This window comes from Perca fluviatilis, chromosome 16, assembly GCF_010015445.1.
Source record: "Perca fluviatilis chromosome 16, GENO_Pfluv_1.0, whole genome shotgun sequence".
NCBI lineage: Eukaryota > Metazoa > Chordata > Actinopteri > Perciformes > Percidae > Perca > Perca fluviatilis.
This window is the reverse complement of record NC_053127.1, coordinates 23640696-23658974: the sequence shown is the minus strand read 5'-3', so window position 1 is coordinate 23658974 and position 18279 is coordinate 23640696. Positions and strand designations below refer to the sequence as shown.

Here is an 18279-nt window from a genome sequence, read left to right as displayed (position 1 = left end):
ATGCTTCACACACAAAACAGAGCCATCATTAATGTTATTAGTAACAATGATTGTAAAAGTTTAAAAAAAGAAGCTTGTGGCTGATACGTTTGTGATGCCAAAGTTTTTCAGCTGAATATCAGTTTACGTCCCCAGACAATGTATTTACTGTGCTTTTTGCTAATATTTATTATTATTATTGTTATTATTATTAATAATAATAATAATAATAATAATAATAATAATAACAAACTTGAACAATCATATACCTTTTGAATGATTTTTAAATTGAAGCAAGATAAATACTCAGAACATTATGTGTGAAAACAGAGGGTGCACCACTGGCCTAAATCAGGCCTGATTAGTGACCAAAAAACTTCAACAGCTTACCTCATAAGGGTTAAGCATTGCACATTATTTAACACCCAATGAGCAGTTTTTAAAAAAGGATAAAAATTGATGCAGCCGAACCAGAGATATTGTGTAGGCTACTTTTTTTCCACGCATTCTTCTTACTACATTCTACATAACCCACAATACAACTCAACTGCTGACGAACTGTCTCCAACTAAACTGGTTGGAGATTCAGGTGTGTTATGCTACTAGCGGCTAATGTATCATGCAGAGATGAGGAGCGGGCGACAGAGGTCTAGTAAGTTTACTTCTTTCTAACTTCACACACCCAGATTAGGTTTTCCATTCACTTGGTAGTTAAACTACTCTTTACTCAACAGATGCTGACTCAAGTGACATAAATTGAGGCAACTAACATCACGTGAACCCCCTCCGGCATCACAATAGTCTTTATGCAACATTTTCCCATTATTTAATAGCCTACTGCATAAGACCAGTCAACAAACCTTGATGTTTAAAAACGGTGGAGGTTCCCTTTAACTTTCTTTATTGTCTGTATGGCAATTTATAAAGCTTTGGTCAAAATCTTTTCAGCATTAGCGAATGAGGAGAAGGTATTATGATTATGGTTTAGCAGTATTGTTATGTAATTCATTAATTTATTGCATATGTGTTGCATCCCTCAACAAGTCAAATCTGTTCATCTAAATATATTGCACTGCTGTAATACACGGGTCATACTGTGTGTCAAATGTGACTGCATACTGTTTGTTTGCAGGGCAAATGCTGGAGTGTCCTGGCTGCTATCTTCCTATACAAAATGATTCATAAAGGTTAAAAAAAAAAAAATTGCAGTTAAATTTGCATTTACAGTTGAAGTCCAGTCACATTCTCAAGCTTCACACAGGATGCCTTGTAGTTATATATGATTATTGATTATGCTGAATGTCAATGTTGGAACTGCGGGGTTTCGTTAACACTTTGAAAAATGTTAGTAAAAGATTGGTTATTGGTTACAGGTATGTTTGTTTTTGTCACTTTATGCTGTTTACTTGCTCTCTGAGAGTTTAATTTGACGTGAATACGCCCACTTTTCATAATTTATTTGTGCTGTAGAGTTGTTGAAGTAGGGCCTACTTAAATGATCTCTAAAGGATAATGTAGAAACGAAAAGTGTGCATGAACTCATCAGTGTATTTATGTTTTTATCTATATGGTTATTAGATTCAGTTTAAATGTAGTATTTGCTGTATGACTGTTCATGCAGTGAATATACCCTGAGGCTGCTTACCAATACATGAAAAAAGCGAGGCGCATGTCAGCTTCCTTGTCTCGTTACCGCTTCACTGCGCTTTGTGTGATGGAGGGAGCAGCGACAAAGACGGCAGGAGGAAACAGTGGAGGGTATGAGGGGTGATTAGTGCCCGATGGCTTGGATGAGAAGGAAAGGAATCATTGACACAAAAGCCATTGTGTTGAATTAATTTATTAGTGTCTCATGTTGTATTCACATTGTCATATCATAGAGAATGCATGGACTGTTCTTTTTACAAGTATATGCCATCAGTAGGCCTATTTATCTTGCTTTCAGAAAAAATCTGATTAAAGCTGATTCTGAAACAAAGTTGAACTTCTGCAATTGCTGGTGCCCGTTTAAAAACAAACAGGAAATCTATTTAAAACATTTCCTATCACCAACACAGACCTGGGCCTAATCCATGACTGCAATGCTTCCAATTGCTCAATGCTCAGTTAATTCAGTGTCCATTGTGGGGAAGCCAGTTAGAGATCACATCCTTTTTATGGCATTAGCGACTCCTACTGGTTGGTTGGGGCTGTTTTAAGTGTTCAGACCAAAAAAAGCAATCAGGCGATTTGCTGCAGGGTTGTGTGGTGGTGGGAGTGTCACTGAATTGGATTTTATATAGGTTATCACAATACCATATATTCTGCACAAGGACATTAACTCATATGAACTGCTGTTATGCCATAAATATGCTATAAATATTTTAATTTTTTTACAAAAGCTGTTTTTGTTTGTTTAGAGATGATAAAGATGTTCCCTGTGGCTTTTCACATAGTTTTAGGCTGTACAGATGGGGTCAAGGTTTCAAACTATAACCCACTATCATAGGGTTTAATTAACTAAAATTGTGAGACTGACTCGAGTCCCAGCGGCAAATCTGAAACTCGCAAAATAGCCTACTCACAGAATAATTGAATGAAAAACTGCTTTGGTGCGATGATTGTCCACATTGCCCTCAGCGAACTTTTGTTATGTAAAAGTATATCAATTAACACTATTCTGTACTATCACCACTACTTCCCTATACTGTTACAAGTGGTTAGATGGACATGCAGTAAAACTACTGAACCGATCTACAAATCTCAATTACAGTATTATTTTCTTTTAAGTCAGCACAGTCATTTTACATGGTTCCTAATGTCTGCTTGTTCATACCTGAACTACAGTGCACAATTGCAAATAAGTGCTGCCACTCAGCCAAGCTTCTCGTGTACTCAGCTGTTCTTACCAAAATCCAGTATAATCTGGATGTCATTAATTCCCATTAAATTAAAACGCCTCCTGCCTCTTTGTGGCACCAATCACCCCTCATACCTAAACACTTCGCACGGTGAAGGCTATGACTCCATGTCTGTATATGAGGGAGGATGCTCAGAGGGAACCCAACCTTTCCAGAGTATGAAGTGACAGTCTGTGCGTTGTTCTCCTCTGCCCTGGATGGTACTGGGATGTATTTTGGAAGGGCGGGGGGTCGGGCAGCAGCGACCCACCAGCATTACCGCCACTGAGCCTGACATGAATGACAAGTAAAGGAGCTCTTTCAATCGAGCAAACAGCACAGGAATGTGCATAAGTCTGCTGGGCTGCACTCAGCCTTGTCAAAGCGATATTTTGGACCTTTTGGACCTACCTCGTGTTGTTTGTAAACACCCAAAACCAGCAGAGAAGATTTCACAGAACCCTTTTATTTAATGTTTTTCATTTCTAATTTTATTATTTTTATCATTTTTGAGGAGGGGAAGTGAGTTTGTTATTGGGGGTGTTTTTCTTTTGTTAAGCGTGAACAGCAAACTTCTTCCATGGCACTGGTTATGGAGCCTGTGAGCAAGTGGAGCTCCAGTCAAGTGGTTGACTGGATGAAAGGTAAGGCTTTAGGCACGATGCTAGCCAAATACAAACTGATATCACCAAACTGCGATATTGCAATGAATACAGTGTTGCGCTGCGAGTCGACACGCATTTCAACACAGATTTCACTCGAGATGCCAAAAGGAGAACAAAACACCTGCTGAGCCTCGTTTTTTTTTGCCTCAACGGCATGCGGTTTCTAGTGCTTTCAATTACAGCCAGCCCTAAATCATTTGATCGATTTTTCAGTCTTACACAATGTGGAGACGACTTGTCCTTTCAGAGGAACATTTTCTCCAGAGCCCAACACATTCAAACAGCACCAAACGGTTTAAAACCTCTATTGTGTCCTGCGGTGGTTATTGTTAACGCGCGGGTTGCCTCGGAGGAGACTGGGAAACATAGCGGAGATCCAGTATTACACACAAATTATAAGCCTTTTCACTAGATCTGGGGTCAGAATCTATGTTTCAAGTTAGGCTATCGAACAAGATTGATATGTGCAATGTATAAAATAAGAGCTAGCCTATGTCATAGCTCTACAATGTCAGAGCTTGTAAAGCCATCTGTGCCAAATGTTGATCTAAGATGTTCTTAGTCATAAAGAAGTCGCAGCTGACAAATAGTTTAAAAACCTCATAGTGCACTGAAACCCAAGCTGATGCTCTCCCATTAGTATTTGAGAGTAGCCTATATTAGCTCGAGGTATTTATTCAGGCATAAGCATTTCAGTGTGTAAATCAGAACATAGCTTCACATTTGGGAAACATCCAGCAGACAAATGAGGTTCAAATACACGTGCACGGAGGCTAACGACATCCAAGAGAGAAAGTGATGTTTTGAATAAACTGAACTGTGAATAATGAAGGCCTGGGCATTCAAATTAAGTTGGAAAGCTTAATATATAGTTGTTCAAATGACTTCATCATTGATAAAATGTGGTAGCTGTGTTGGATGAGAGGATCCTTAGAGGAAAATTGTCTGTCCAAGACCTATAAATGGCCCACACAAGCTGCTGCCAGGGCACAGATAACTCATTAGATTTGCTGCTTTTTTTGTCTGTTTGCATTACAAAGCAATTGCCACTGGCGGTGCTATTACTATGTACAAGATGTAAGAAAAGATGTTAAACTCAGTAGGTCTGTGTATTTGTCTGTTAGTTAGTTGAATAGTTTCAGTTATCTGTTGTTTTTCAGAGCCACATGCTCACGTGTCAGGCCACAGCCCTTCAGAGATGCTCCCGATGAAACATATAAACATCTTTATCGCCTCCACACACACGCACACTTACTCATAACTCTATAACTCTGTAGGCCCTTTTCTGCTGGCTCAGACATATTGTGATTGCAAGAATCAGACCTCTCTGGGTATGAGTTGTGTGTTACAAATACCTAAATGTAATGCTGCCTTTGAAACGTTTTTTGTGAGTGTGCTGGCTCAGTAAAGACAGTGTATAGCTTCATGGAGGATTTTTACAGACAAAGGAGACACAGGGGTGATAGGATGCATTGAAACGGCTAAGACAGAATGGCCACAACAGTTTAAATGAGATCTAAGATGATCTGTAAAGTAGCTGGTAGCACAAGTGAGAAATGTAGCGAGCGAGAAGCGGTAGATTGAAAATGAGAGAGGGCTCTTCAGTGTCCCACATCTGACAAGTGGAGCAGAGACAATTCTGTGCCCAGAGCCCAGTAATGGTAATTTAAAGTGAGGGACAGAGTGGCACTGAGAGACACTGTGGGAGAGAAAACTGAGAGGGGTTTTTGTTCTTGTCTCACATCTAGGGGTGTAAGGAAAAAATCAATACACTTGAGTATCGCGATATTTTATTTAGCAATACTATTGATTTTAAAAAACGCAATATCGATTTTTATTTTTTATTTTTTTAGTTTATGTGCAAAAATATTCATGTAACACAGTGGTTCACGTTTATGTTGTGTTTAAACCCCATACCGCTAGATGGCTATGCTGAGACAAACCACTAGTGTCCTTGCCTAACGGTGCCTAGCAGTGCCTGACTTTTTGCTAGAAGCTAACCATGTAGCTATGGCTGAACTTTGGCCTGCTTTAGCATATAAAAATTAGCTCACTAAGAACCTGTGAACCACAATCCCAAACTGGCAGTTTGATTTTCTGTGTACTGAATTGTTTAACTAAAGTAAACTTCTTTGACTTTTATGCACATCATGTCTTTTTTAAATATTAGTTTTTCTAAAATTATACTTTTGTATACATATACAATACATAGCCCTACTCAAATCCATTCTCAGCTCCTGAGGACTGGCATCGTTTTCTCGTAAGCATTCACATGTTCCATTATTATCATACTGCTCTGTGATGTCACTAGAGGCCAAATAGGGGCACCCTATGACCTTCCCACAATCCCTCTCCACCCCCCTGTTAGTGTTTTGTGTCCCAGCTGTGACAAAGAAAAAGAGAAGAAAAGATTCTGCTTACAAAAGAGCAAAGAATTCCAGCTTTGACCGAATATGTGTTCAGTACGTGGTAGCTGTGCTAACATGATATGTACATTTCTAGTATTGTCTTCATGAATTGTGTGTGTTTTGAGGCACAGATTTAATGCAGGCTTAGTCTAATCTCTTTGCTCTTCCTGGCAGTGTGCATTAACATAATTTATGTTTTGTGAAGCATACTGTATCAGTTTTATATTTGTTCTCTTTCAATCTTTCTTGCACATAGTGACAGTCACTAACAGTGATCAATGTCAAGTCAGATTGACAGAAATCTATTTAACAACGCTAACAGCGTTACCTCAAATTACCAGTGGATTATCTAGAATGGAGATCAGGATGTCAGTGCTGCGCTTTTAATTTCTCTTCAGCGTGCCTCTTAATCTGACCCGTACATCACATGGACAGGAAAATTGATGTAGCGGAGATTACTTAGTGCAATCAGCGAGGTATACTCCATCTAGAGGGCCTCTCTATTACACGGTTCTACAGCCAAGAAGAGGACAAGTATGAAACTGATATTTCAGTTTGAAACATAAGCATAAACAGCATGTTACTCTTACTTTTTGTGTCTTAACTCTCCCATTTAATTTATACCCATAAAAATAGTGCTACATGATGCTTGACATAAAAATGTAAAATCCCATGGGAGTAAGTTGTTAATGAACTTGCTAATGAAAGCTAGATGTCTCATGCTACCATCACTTTTTGAAAAGCATCATGTCCTCTCTTCACGTATTTCTTTAGTTGGTCCTGCGGTCAGGGAGAATCCCTGCCAAAACCCTGCTTCATGGTTTCTATGGCAACATGGGGAATACTTCATTGACATAATGAGTCTCAATTAACTTGGTTAATAGGCTGATTAGTTAAGCCTTTACATTTTATGCAAAACCATGAAACTCCCTATGTTTCCTCGCCACCGTTTAGCTGCCAGCTAAACCCGATCTGAATGCTTGATCAGGTTTAGGCACAGCACTGAGACACATATATGATTGGTCCGCAGCGATGAGAAGACGAGATGAGCAAAGAGGTGTGTGTGTGTGTGTGTGTGTGTGTGTCCCTCTTACTGAGATGATGGAAACAGACTGAGTGTATAGAAAAAAACATACAAAGGCTACCCTCTCTGTCTAGTAAAAGGATAGCCAGTTAACATTCAGAGCACATTCAGGTGACATTCCCCTATGATATAGACTAAATACATATATAAATGTATTGGAGCTGAAATTATTTCACAATTCACTGAATTTTCAATCGACAGAAAATGACTCTTCAACTATTTTAATAATCAATTAATCGTTTAAATCTGCAAGACTCTTCTGCTAAGAGACTTTGAAATGGGCTGTTTTTGAATGAATGAATGAAATGCTGTATTTCTTCTTCGATAGTAAAATAAATATCTTTGGGTTTTTTGACAGTTGCTCGGATAGAACATGCAATTTAAAGACATACCTTGGGCTCTACGAAATTATGATGGCCATCTTTCACAATTTTCTGACATTTTATAGACCAAACGATTAATTGAGAAAATCATTAGCACAATAATCGATAATGAAAAAAAAACATTAGCTGCCCTTAAATTAGTTATTCACTAAATAGTGTGTTTGGTTGATATGAAAGTGAATACAATTGACGATAAAAGTGTATAGTTGGCAGCGACCTCTAGTTCACCCGGTAGTTTGCTGGGTGTCATCCCCTCACTCTCCCCCCTTTCATGACATTCTTCAGTTGCTCTTATAAAAAGCCTATAAAAGCCCTAAAAAAATTCTTAATATAGAAAAATCTAAATAGCAGTCAAAAACTCAATTATCAAATCAAAATTGAATTACCGAGTAAAATGAATTTGCTATTTACAACACACAATGTACATTGTTTCTACATAATTGTACATCAGTAGGACAGTGGTAGGAAGGTAAGAGTACAGAGGGTGGACATAAAACAATTAACACCTATACATAGTCCAATACAATGCTTCCGAAATAAATACCACCTGTGTGCAAATAACAGGTATGTATATACATATATTATATATGTATAACATAATGTGTTAACACAGTACAGTTTGAATCCTCTGTTGATAAGGTTAAAAAATGTATGGAGACAGGAGATTTTTGGAGACAGATTCTGTTTGTTTTAGTCTGCTGAACGTCCTCGACTGCTTCACTGTAAGACTTCACACCTGCAGCAGCAGTGAAAGATGTAACACAAGCTGAGCACAGACACGCAGCCCCTTTTGAGTTGAAAGCTTTTTCTAGTTTAAAGCTCAAGCTACACCTCAGGACTGTTGAGGAGGAGGAATCTGTTGGAATTCTTGCTTGGCACGGACTGTTTCACACTTAACTCAATACAACCTGTGCTCACACTTTACAGATTTACAGCACATATTCTGGCAAGAAAAGCAATATCAAGTGCTATTTGGTTATTAACACATAATGCAAATAGAGGTTTCATAAGAAATCAGAAAGTCTGATGCCTCCAGCAAACATAATGTTCATGTTGTCGAGCTGTACTGAAAGTTTTCCTGTGTAAATCCCTCAGGCCTGGATGACTGCCTGCAGCAGTACATCAAGACTTTCGAGAGGGAGAAAGTAGGGGGGGACCAGCTGCTTCGTATCACCCACCAGGAGCTGGAGGATTTGGGAGTGTCCAGAATCGGCCACCAAGAGCTCATACTGGAGGCTGTGGACTTACTTTGTGCTTTGGTGAGTCCAAGCGTCCCACACTCGCTTCCCACTACTCTCTACTGTCACCTCAAAGAGTCCAGACCAATGCTGTTCATTGGATTAACCCCAATAATGTCGTGTTGTCAAGCTAGAAAATAAGGTTGTTTTTTAGTCAATTTTTAGACATTTTGGATATGTAAGATTTCAAGTGATAATAATGATGTTAAGCTGTAATTTTCCATAAACGTATTATCTATGAAGTTTGTTAATCAGGTAACAAAGTCAGTCATTTCAGAATTTTGATTGGGAAAATGCTTAAGACCTCAATTTTCAAACATCACAGCAAATCTACTAGAGATCAAAATCTCCTCTACAGGCAAATCTTACAGCTGTCATTAGTGCTGACATGGATTATAGCCTCCTCTGGAAGTGATTTCTGCTCTTAGTCTCAGAAACACAAGTTTTGTGTGTGTAAGCGTGATAGACTGCTGCTCTGCTGATCGGGCTAATGTGCTGCTGAAGGAGTGAAAGCCCAATATTTTTACAGCTTGTAACACTCCACTACATGTCACTGCAGCAACCTCAGACCTGTGTTACCTTGTGATTCAGGTCAGCAGGATCCCAATGACCTAAGATAATCCAATGAAGATATTTCATCTAGTTCAGGAGAGTCTATATAGTATACATGGATGTCAATACCGAGCACCACTTTGGTGGTGATGTTTAAGGTGAGACTGAGGAAATAGAAAAGGAGAAGATTGTGAAGGATGTATGAGAGAGTGGAATAGAGATGAAGATGGATATGTGTTAGCCCAAGAGACTGGATGGAGATTTAATGGACTGAGGTCACAGATGCAATCTGAATCTAAAGTCCTCTCATCCTGCATCACTGCACGGGGGGCCTTGCTTCAGCCCCAAAGCTCCTTATGTAACTGGGATTTAGTTTCCTTTAATTCCCCCCTCTTTCTTTCCAAAACCCCCCGGGGGGGGGGGGGGGCCCTTGGGGGGGGGGGGGGTTTTTTTTTTTTTTTTTTTTTTTTTTTTTTTTTCATTTAGAATTATGGGCTGGAGACTGAGAATCTGAAGACTCTTTCTCATAAGCTGAACGCATCTGCCAAGAATCTGCAGAACTTCATCACAGGCAGACGGCGTAGCGGCCATTACGATGGCCGAGCCACCCACAAGCTTCCCAACGACTTTCTTACCTCTGTGGTGGACCTGATCGCTGCAGCCAAAAGCCTTCTGGCGTGGCTGGACAGGTGAGACTTGCAAAAAGATGCACCTGTAATACATTTAATCATGTTAAAAGCCATGTGTAAATACTTGGACACACATTTACATACATGTTCACGCACACACACACACACACACACACACACACACACACACACACACACACACACACACACACACACACACACACACTGATACATTCACTCACAATGTTTTCCATTTAGTTTTTGAAGTTCTGTTACAGTAGCAATGCTGGTTTTGACTCATATTCTCAAATATTGCACCATTTTGATTGAAAGCCCTGAAGTGAATCATAGATAGAGATATGGATTGTATTTTCTCTACATTTTTACAAAATAACGTGCAGCAGAATCATTGAAAAAATTGGCTTCTAAAAGGAATGAGAACATGTTATTTATCTGGCATCATGCATTGGTTCATGTAGTCTGTTTTGGGGATTCCAGTGTGTTTTTACCACATTTTGTTTTTATTGTTATGTCCTTGACCAATCAACTGACAAGAAAAGATGAGCAAAGTCCTTATATAAGTAGACTTTGACAGGGTGGCTAAAAAGGCACTGAGCAAGTCTATTTATATGTTGCTTTATCCCTTTGCGTCTCTGTCTGGTTGTGCCAATGTGTGTTTGTGTGCGTTTGCTTGTGTGTGTGTGTGTGTGTGTGTTTGACAATTTGGAAGTTCAAAGCAGACAGCATCCAACAGCAAGAAACCAACAACCAATGTTTCATTTTTATGTGTAAATGCATTGTTTGGAGAAGAAAATGTTTTTAGGTGTACAGTATGTACGCTTAACAGTTGATATTTATTACATAATGACAGCTCATTTTGGCCTTAATCATATATGAATAAAGATGCTGTTTTTATATATACTAAATGTGTATTAGCCACTTAATGTTGTTCATTAACATCATTGTTTTTCAGGACAATGATACACTGTACATTTAAGGAACATCCAGATCTAAATCTTATTTTACATCCTTTAAAAAAAGAAATTGAAATGTGGATAGAAATAAAGGAATGCTAATGCGTGTGTATGTGTGGTGATGGACACAACTGTGTGTGTGGAAATGTTCCCACAGATTTACCAATTATTTTGTCTCAAAGGAAGAATGATCTAATGGTTCATTCCAGGTGCTCCTTCTTTTTCAGGTCTCCATTTGCTGCAGTGGCAGATTACTCCGTGACTAGAAACAACGTGATTCAGCTATGTCTTGAGCTCACTACAATTGTACAACAGGTAAATTGATTGTATAATATAATATTATTATACAGCTCAGTAAAGTTTGTATCCCAATTAATGAATTATTTAATTCTAAATACACATACACTATATATCCTTTAATACCTTAACACAACTGTTATTTTTTGCATCCATATACATATTTAAACATGAGTAAAACTTAGAGGTTTAGCAATGGAAGATATACATGAAGAACAACAAAGCTTTGCAACTGTTAAAATGTCTATAACTTAAAAACTACTTCAGCTAATCACTGATACAAGAATGAGAACTTCATTCTGCTATTGCAAAATGTTCTAGTTTTTACCGTCAGTGGGACATAAAAAAGCCTTCATACCGTGACATAATCCAATATTCCGATATTTTCAAAACTAAAGACTCTGCAGATCAGATAAAATGTTCATCAGATTTGAATATCAGTATATTTTGTGAAAGTAATCAGATCAGTAAATAATGAGAAAAGTTATGCTTTATAGGTTTTAGGACAGTCTCTATGGGGATAATGTTAACATGCAGTTGAGGGAAAATGTAACTGGGAAAAATTGAAGGTGGGAGTGAAAGAGGGAGCGTTGAAGGCCGAGAGAGACTGGCAGAGTGAAAGAGAGGGAGAGAGAGAGACATGCCTCCGCATTGGTGATTCATTTGTTTTGTGTTTGTGCATGCCTGTGTGGGAGTGTTGGGGGTTATAGGTGCCAAGCTGCTCGGTTTTTGCTTATATCCACCTACAGCAGAAATGCCAATAATAACTCCATTTTGACACATTCTCTTGAGGTAACAGTGCTCTCTGAATGTTCCCCAGGACTGCTCTGTGTATGAAACAGAAAACAAAATCCTGAATGTGGTGAGTTGCTGACATTTTTTTTTTTACACTGGATCAAATGTAAATTTAGCTATAATGTGCACACTTTCAGGTTGTACTCATCCCTAATATGTCCTCCCCAGTGTAAAACTCTGTCTGAAGTGTGCGACCACATTATCTCTCTGTCCTCCGATCCCATGGTGTCCCAGGCTGCACATTTGGAGGTTGTGCAGCTAGCCAACATAAAATCCACTGAAGGACTGGTAAGACTATCCCTCAGTCAGACTTTGAGAACCACGCTAATTCTTTATAAGTTTGTCATTGGTCATCCTACCCACTATGTCATTAGAGGATGCGCTATGTAAATTACAGGCTGCTTAATTACATAGTTATTGCAAGAAATAATTATCCAGCAATGTTGATATAATGGGAAATGGTTGTAGTGCATAACTGAGCAGTTAGTCAGTAATTAAGAATAAGATAAAAACAAGAGGTTTTGCTAGTAATTGTATTAAAATGAATTGTAAGATGGTGATATGTATATATACAATATATATAATACTGGATTGTGACATGAGAAGCCAATATAATGGCTGGTAGTTACTGAGTAATATATATTTTCAGCCAAAATTGTACTGTAAAGCCTACTTCTTACTAACTAGTTCCCATATTAAGAAAAAAAGGCAATGAATATCACTACTAAATATAACTACCTTTATATGGCCTGTTAATTGTATGTGTGCACTGTTTGTATGAAATACACAGTTTCCACATAGAAAATTAAAAGAAAGTTATACTAAGCAATTTCACTGCAATTACCTTTTTACATGGCTTGTAAAATGTAGCGTGGCTTGTTTCATTGTAGTATACTGGTAGTTTCTATGTAACAAGTTAAGACTTTTTAGAAAAATGAAATGCATATTGCCTTTTTTGGCCTTGCAGCGTGCATGTAATTTAGCAGCCTATAAACTAAAAAGGTTACCAAAGTTAGCGACATAGCTAATGAACTGAGTCAATAGCATCACATCGTAGAGACTTTCTTTAAAGGTGAACACAACAATATGTAAGAAGCATACAAGTTCAATACCCCACACAGGTTTATAATATACTTTTCATTACACTTGAGTGTGGTTTAATATACTTAAAACATCAAGATGTTAAATTGTTTTCCAGGTTTGATGAAATGAACACAGGAAAAAGCTACAAAAAAGTAAAGTACAAAACTACTAATAGTGCTGGATAATGATGGTGAAACCTACTAATTACAGACATCACAGCAGCATGACTTTTGGCAGCATATTGACTTCTTTTGGTTCAAATATGGCATATGCAAATGATCTTGCAGCATGCATCTCACTCACTGCAAAAATATCTAATTCAGTTGCTCAATCACTAATACTAACCTTGCCTGATTTGTTTGTTCCAGTTATATCATCAGTTATTGTTTTACTCTTTCTTCTGTAGGTGTTTTGGGACCATAAAGGGACCAAGCACACAGGCTATTTACTTGAAAAAAACTGTGGAAACCTTCAAAATATTGATAGGAATAAAACTGGAAAGTTTAGTAAAGTTTAGAGTGTGCGAGAAAAACAATAAGCGGCCACCTCCGATGCTGAAAAATGAAGCCCTTGCGGAGATTGCAGTTTCCCGAGTGGCCACTTGAGGCAGGCTCCAAAAGCAAGACAGTCCCTATACATAAAAAAAACATGATGGACTCTTCAGAAGAGCTAATTATCTTGTTATTTTTATGTCCTATTCATCTCCAAAGCTGAACGCTGCCGTTGTCTTTTCTCAGTGGTGACGTAGAACACATCACTCGAGCTGCTGCGCGCGAATGTCGCTGGACTACACCATTTTGTAAACATAGCCATACTGAGTAATACAGAAAGAGTTTTGTGGAGCTGATAGTCTTAATTAGCTTTGTATCAACTCATTTGGCAATGGCTTGAATGTAACGGACAATTATTAATATAAAATAGTTGTGCACTATAGCTTTAACCCAAATGCATCATTGGTGAAGGGACTTTAATTTGTGATGCTCACAGCACATACATTGCAGTAAAAAAAAACAAAAAACTGTTACTGAGGTTAATACAAGGACTTTGCTGTTAAAGGTTTATATCCAGTTAACCAGAGTATCCAGGACTTTGTCTGGAAAGACAAGTGGCTATTGCATTTTTAAATTAGCACTTTAAATAGGAAACTGGTATCATTTTATATTTCAAAATAGTAGGAACATTGAAGTAAAACTGTGTGCTGCTGTACTGTCCAGCATCTAATGGTGCTCACTGTAGCTGTCCCAAAACTGGGTTTTGCTGAGCTTATGGGCATATGAGTCAGCTGATAAAAAGCAACATAAAAAGAACATGTTGTCCATGTTGAAATGACCAAAATACAAAAATGCTTAAATTTACAGATTATACACAGTCTATGCACTTACTTTGGGGGCAAACTGTAGATACTGTATTTAGTAGCAGAGAAGACACACATTTTTGCCGCCACTCTATAACCATCAGCACTTCAATGGACTCCATCTTCGCACTGACCTACACTCAGGCACGAGCGCCCTGCTTGGGGCCACAATAAAAGCCCCACCCCCACACAAATGCTAGCAGGGGGCATGGAAGTTCTCTCATCCGTTCGGTAAAACCTGAACACAACAGTGGGCCCAGTGGCCTTAAAATAAACCTCTTATACTCATCTTGAAGACTGGCGTGTGTGTATGTGTGTGTGTGTGTGCGTGTGTGTGTGTGTGCATACTCATGTACATCTGTGTCCAATTGTATGTCTGGGTGTGTGTTTGTATGTGTGTTTGTTTGTGTGTATGTTTCTTTGTAATGCCCTTTAGTCCCCTTTTATAAAAAACATGTAGCTGTTCTGCAACAGAGGAACAGTATTTGCAGATAAATAATTCTCCATGTTTGATTCAATCTGCTTGAAGGAGCATTGTGAGTGAGACTCATTAAATTACATAAATTCAGATGGTGCCATGTTTAAAAAGTACACCCATGTGATATTTAAAGACCTTCCTGTAGTCATTTTGACATTGGTCTGATAAGGCAAAACTGAGTTCAATATGAAAAACATTAACGTCTTTCACTGCTGTTAAAAAAATAATTGAGATAAATCCAAACTCCTATCAATTTTGGACTTCAAGCAGATTAAAACAAATGCTAAGAGTTGCATATATATAACGTATCAGGTCTGCTCTGCAAGTGGCTGAGTCAAGATGCATGTGTTAAAGGAGCCTTACATTAGAGTTTGCTTTCAAATATAATACTTTATATTTGTGCTATCTTCCCACAGGGCATGTATATCAAATCAACCTATGATGGTTTGCACGTAATCACAGGGACAACAGAAGGAGTAAGTACAAGCTTTTTGTGTTCACTTACGCAGATCTTGGCCTCACTGCTCACGTGTATGTAGACTTGCACAACTCGCTTATGGTTGTATCACAGTAAGCTCATGCCAAGACAGTGAAATAGAGCTGCAGTTATGACTCTGCCTGTTCATCTGTCCATCAGTCTCTGGCTGACCGCTGTAAGAAAATCCATGCTGGAGATGAAGTCATTCAGGTCAATCTTCAGACAGTGGTAAGTCCACTGGCTTATTTGATGTGTTTTCACATTTGCTGTCTGAATTTGAATATTATTTTTTTTTTATGTACATTTTGCATTTGCAGATTGTTTATCCAAATGTATTTTATTCACACACGCTTGTTTTGTACACAAAAAATACTTCCCCTCAGATTTTGTATATGCTGTGAATATGTATTCCTTTATACACATTCATATCTGTGTTGCAGGACATCCACAGTGAGCACTATTACAGCACTACAGGACCTGTTCTTGTATAAGTGGCTGGCTGTAATTTCAATTTCAATTTTATTTATAGTGTCAAATCATAACAAGAGTTATCTCGAGACACTTTACAGACAGAGTAGGTCTAGACCACACTCTATAATTTACAAAGACAACAATTCCAGTAATTCCCACAAGAGCCAGCATTTAGTGCGACAATGGCAAGGAAAAACTCCATTTTAGGCAGAAACCTTGAGTGGTGAGGAAAACTTCCTTTTAGGGAGAAACCTTGGACGGACCCAGGCTCCTGGTGGGCGGTTGTCTGCCACTGCTGGTTGGGGGTATGATGAACAGTGGCAATTATAGTCACAATAAAGATAAAGGAACTATGACTAGAAATAGTAGTTGTAGTAGTTCATGGTGTAGCAGGGCACTGCAGGGCGTAGCAGGGTGCATCAGGGCATAGCATGACGTAGCCGGGTGTAGAAGGGCACTGCAGGGCGTAGCTGGATGTAGCAGGGCATAGCATGGCACTGCACGGCGTAGCAGGGCATAGCAGGGCATTGCATGGTGTAGCAGGGCATAGCAGGGCGCCTAGCAGGACCACGGTGACAGCTACAACCATGATTTAGGTGCCACCCTAATCCAGGGAAAACCGTGTGGTGAGAAAAAGGGCTCAGGGGAACAAGCTCCCCAGAGCTAGGTTAGTAACACGCATTTGCACAGAGATGAAAAGAGAGAGGAGCTCAGTGTGTCAAAGGAAGTCCCCCGGCAGTCTAAAACTATAACAGCAAAGCTAAGAACTGCAGAGAAGCAGAGATATGGAGGGGGCGCGCCTTGATTGTGGATACACACCCTCCCCCCGCCAGTCTAGGCAAATGCTGCAACTTCTCACTCCCTAAATATAAGCTTTCTATGAAGAGAAGCAGTGATAGGGAGGGGGCGCGCCATGACTGTGGCTACACACCCTCCCCCTGCCAGTCTAGGCGAACGCTGCAACTCCTCACTCCCTAACTATAAGCTTTATCAAAGAGGAGAGTTTTAAGTATACTCTTAAATGTGGTGACGGTGTCTGCAGTGCCTCTTATAGGGAGTTTTTGAGGATTTATACTCTCACTGAATGGATATGTTTCTTTGCCCGTCACAGGGTCAGTGGGATAGTCAGGTGAAATTGTTGAACTCGTGCTCATGAGAGCACTTCAGTCAATCAGGAGGTACCTGCTTATGGCCCCAAAAACCGCCATTTTCAATGTGATTTCTGTTAGTAGCATTTAAACTCGCAGACACCCATGATGCACCCATACAGGTGTTTTTACTTATTAATTAGACCTCTCTTCAAATCAGGGTGGCAGTGTATGGACTGTGCTTGATTGACATTTCCCTCACATTTCATGCAACAAAGATCCTTGGCTGTGGATGTTGCCATTCATGGTTGTCACCTTAAATCCCTCGACCACCAGGGCACTCCCAAATTTATCCTTCTTATTTGATGACATCACATTATTCTTAGCTGTGCTGAACATCAACCTGAACAGAGCACTAACCAGCCAAAAATAATTGGCCTTTCACTTGCTTTTGCAAAGAGACAAAACTGCAGAAACTGCCTGTTGCTGTTGTCGAAACATAATATTATATATATTCAGTAGAAATTAAAGCAAAAACGTCAAGTGGTGCACAATTTAAATATAGCACTCTTTGTTGAAAATAATTGCTACTTGTGTGTGCAACAGCAAGATAATTACACAGCTCAAGTCAGGTTCATTTCAGTCAGTCAACTCACCCACTAAATGCAGCCATTTTTATAGCGAATAAGTGCAAATACAGAGTTGATTTTGGTGTCAAGGCTCTTTTATCTCACTGTGAAGCATAGTTTAAAGGCTGCCAAAAAGTGAGAGCAGGGAGGTGTCAGTGCATGCAATACAACTCATTAGTCTCCCAACAGACCTTTCTTTTATGGCAGATAATGTAACCTGTCATAGTAGAAAAAGCACAGTTGTAATTATTTACATTAACGATGAGTCACTAGGCCATGCATGCACAATACCAGGGTTTTGATTTATGGTATTAATTACACCTGTGCATTTCATGAAGCATTTTGCTTTCTTTGATTGATTGGCAGCAGCATTTCAAATTTACAACTTGAGTGACCTTTGTTTGAATATCTTGTGTCTTCTCATGTTTGTTAATTTATTGTGTATTACCTTGAAAGAAGTTTAAAATGAAGATTTGTAAATGTTGTATTTACTGTTTATTTTTAGTACATATTATGGCACTCATATGTGGATGTTGCCATGGAGGTGATGGTGAATGAAAGATCTTGCTGCGGCTGTTGCTGAAAGGAGCAGCAGCTGAGTGAGTTTGACAGCTCAGTGATGGCAATATGTAAACTCAGTTGACATGCCGGCTTATGCAAAACCGCACTGTCACTTGTAATGACTGCCATAACCAGCTTAAAGACTGTAAATTCATTTAGGTTAGTGTGACCCATAGTGAAGAACAAATTTGTGGGGCTCTTTTGCTCATGAACATCCCATTGAAATGGGGGGCAGGCATTAGCCACGATGAAAC

General features: G+C 39.0%; 1 protein-coding gene across 7 annotated transcripts in view; it reads left to right on the top strand.

Annotated features, from left to right (window-relative positions):
• Positions 1 to 2996: 2996 nt before the first annotated feature.
• Positions 2997 to 18279, top strand: part of LOC120544077 (connector enhancer of kinase suppressor of ras 2-like) — a 29324-nt gene continuing 14041 nt past the window's right edge. For 2 of the 7 annotated variants that reach the window (XM_039777613.1, XM_039777608.1), the window contains exons 1-8: positions 2998 to 3502; positions 8494 to 8657; positions 9675 to 9877; positions 11001 to 11106; positions 11888 to 11950; positions 12052 to 12171; positions 15215 to 15274; positions 15436 to 15504. In XM_039777613.1, the coding sequence (XP_039633547.1) occupies positions 3439 to 3502; positions 8494 to 8657; positions 9675 to 9877; positions 11001 to 11106; positions 11888 to 11950; positions 12052 to 12171; positions 15215 to 15274; positions 15436 to 15504 (849 nt within the window). In that variant the 5' untranslated portion in view covers positions 2998 to 3438. Of the gene's footprint in view, positions 3503 to 8493; positions 8658 to 9674; positions 9878 to 11000; positions 11107 to 11887; positions 11951 to 12051; positions 12172 to 15214; positions 15275 to 15435; positions 15505 to 18279 lie in introns of all 7 variants that reach the window. The other 5 variants (XM_039777614.1, XM_039777612.1, XM_039777609.1 and 2 more) reach the window with 4 other exon arrangements.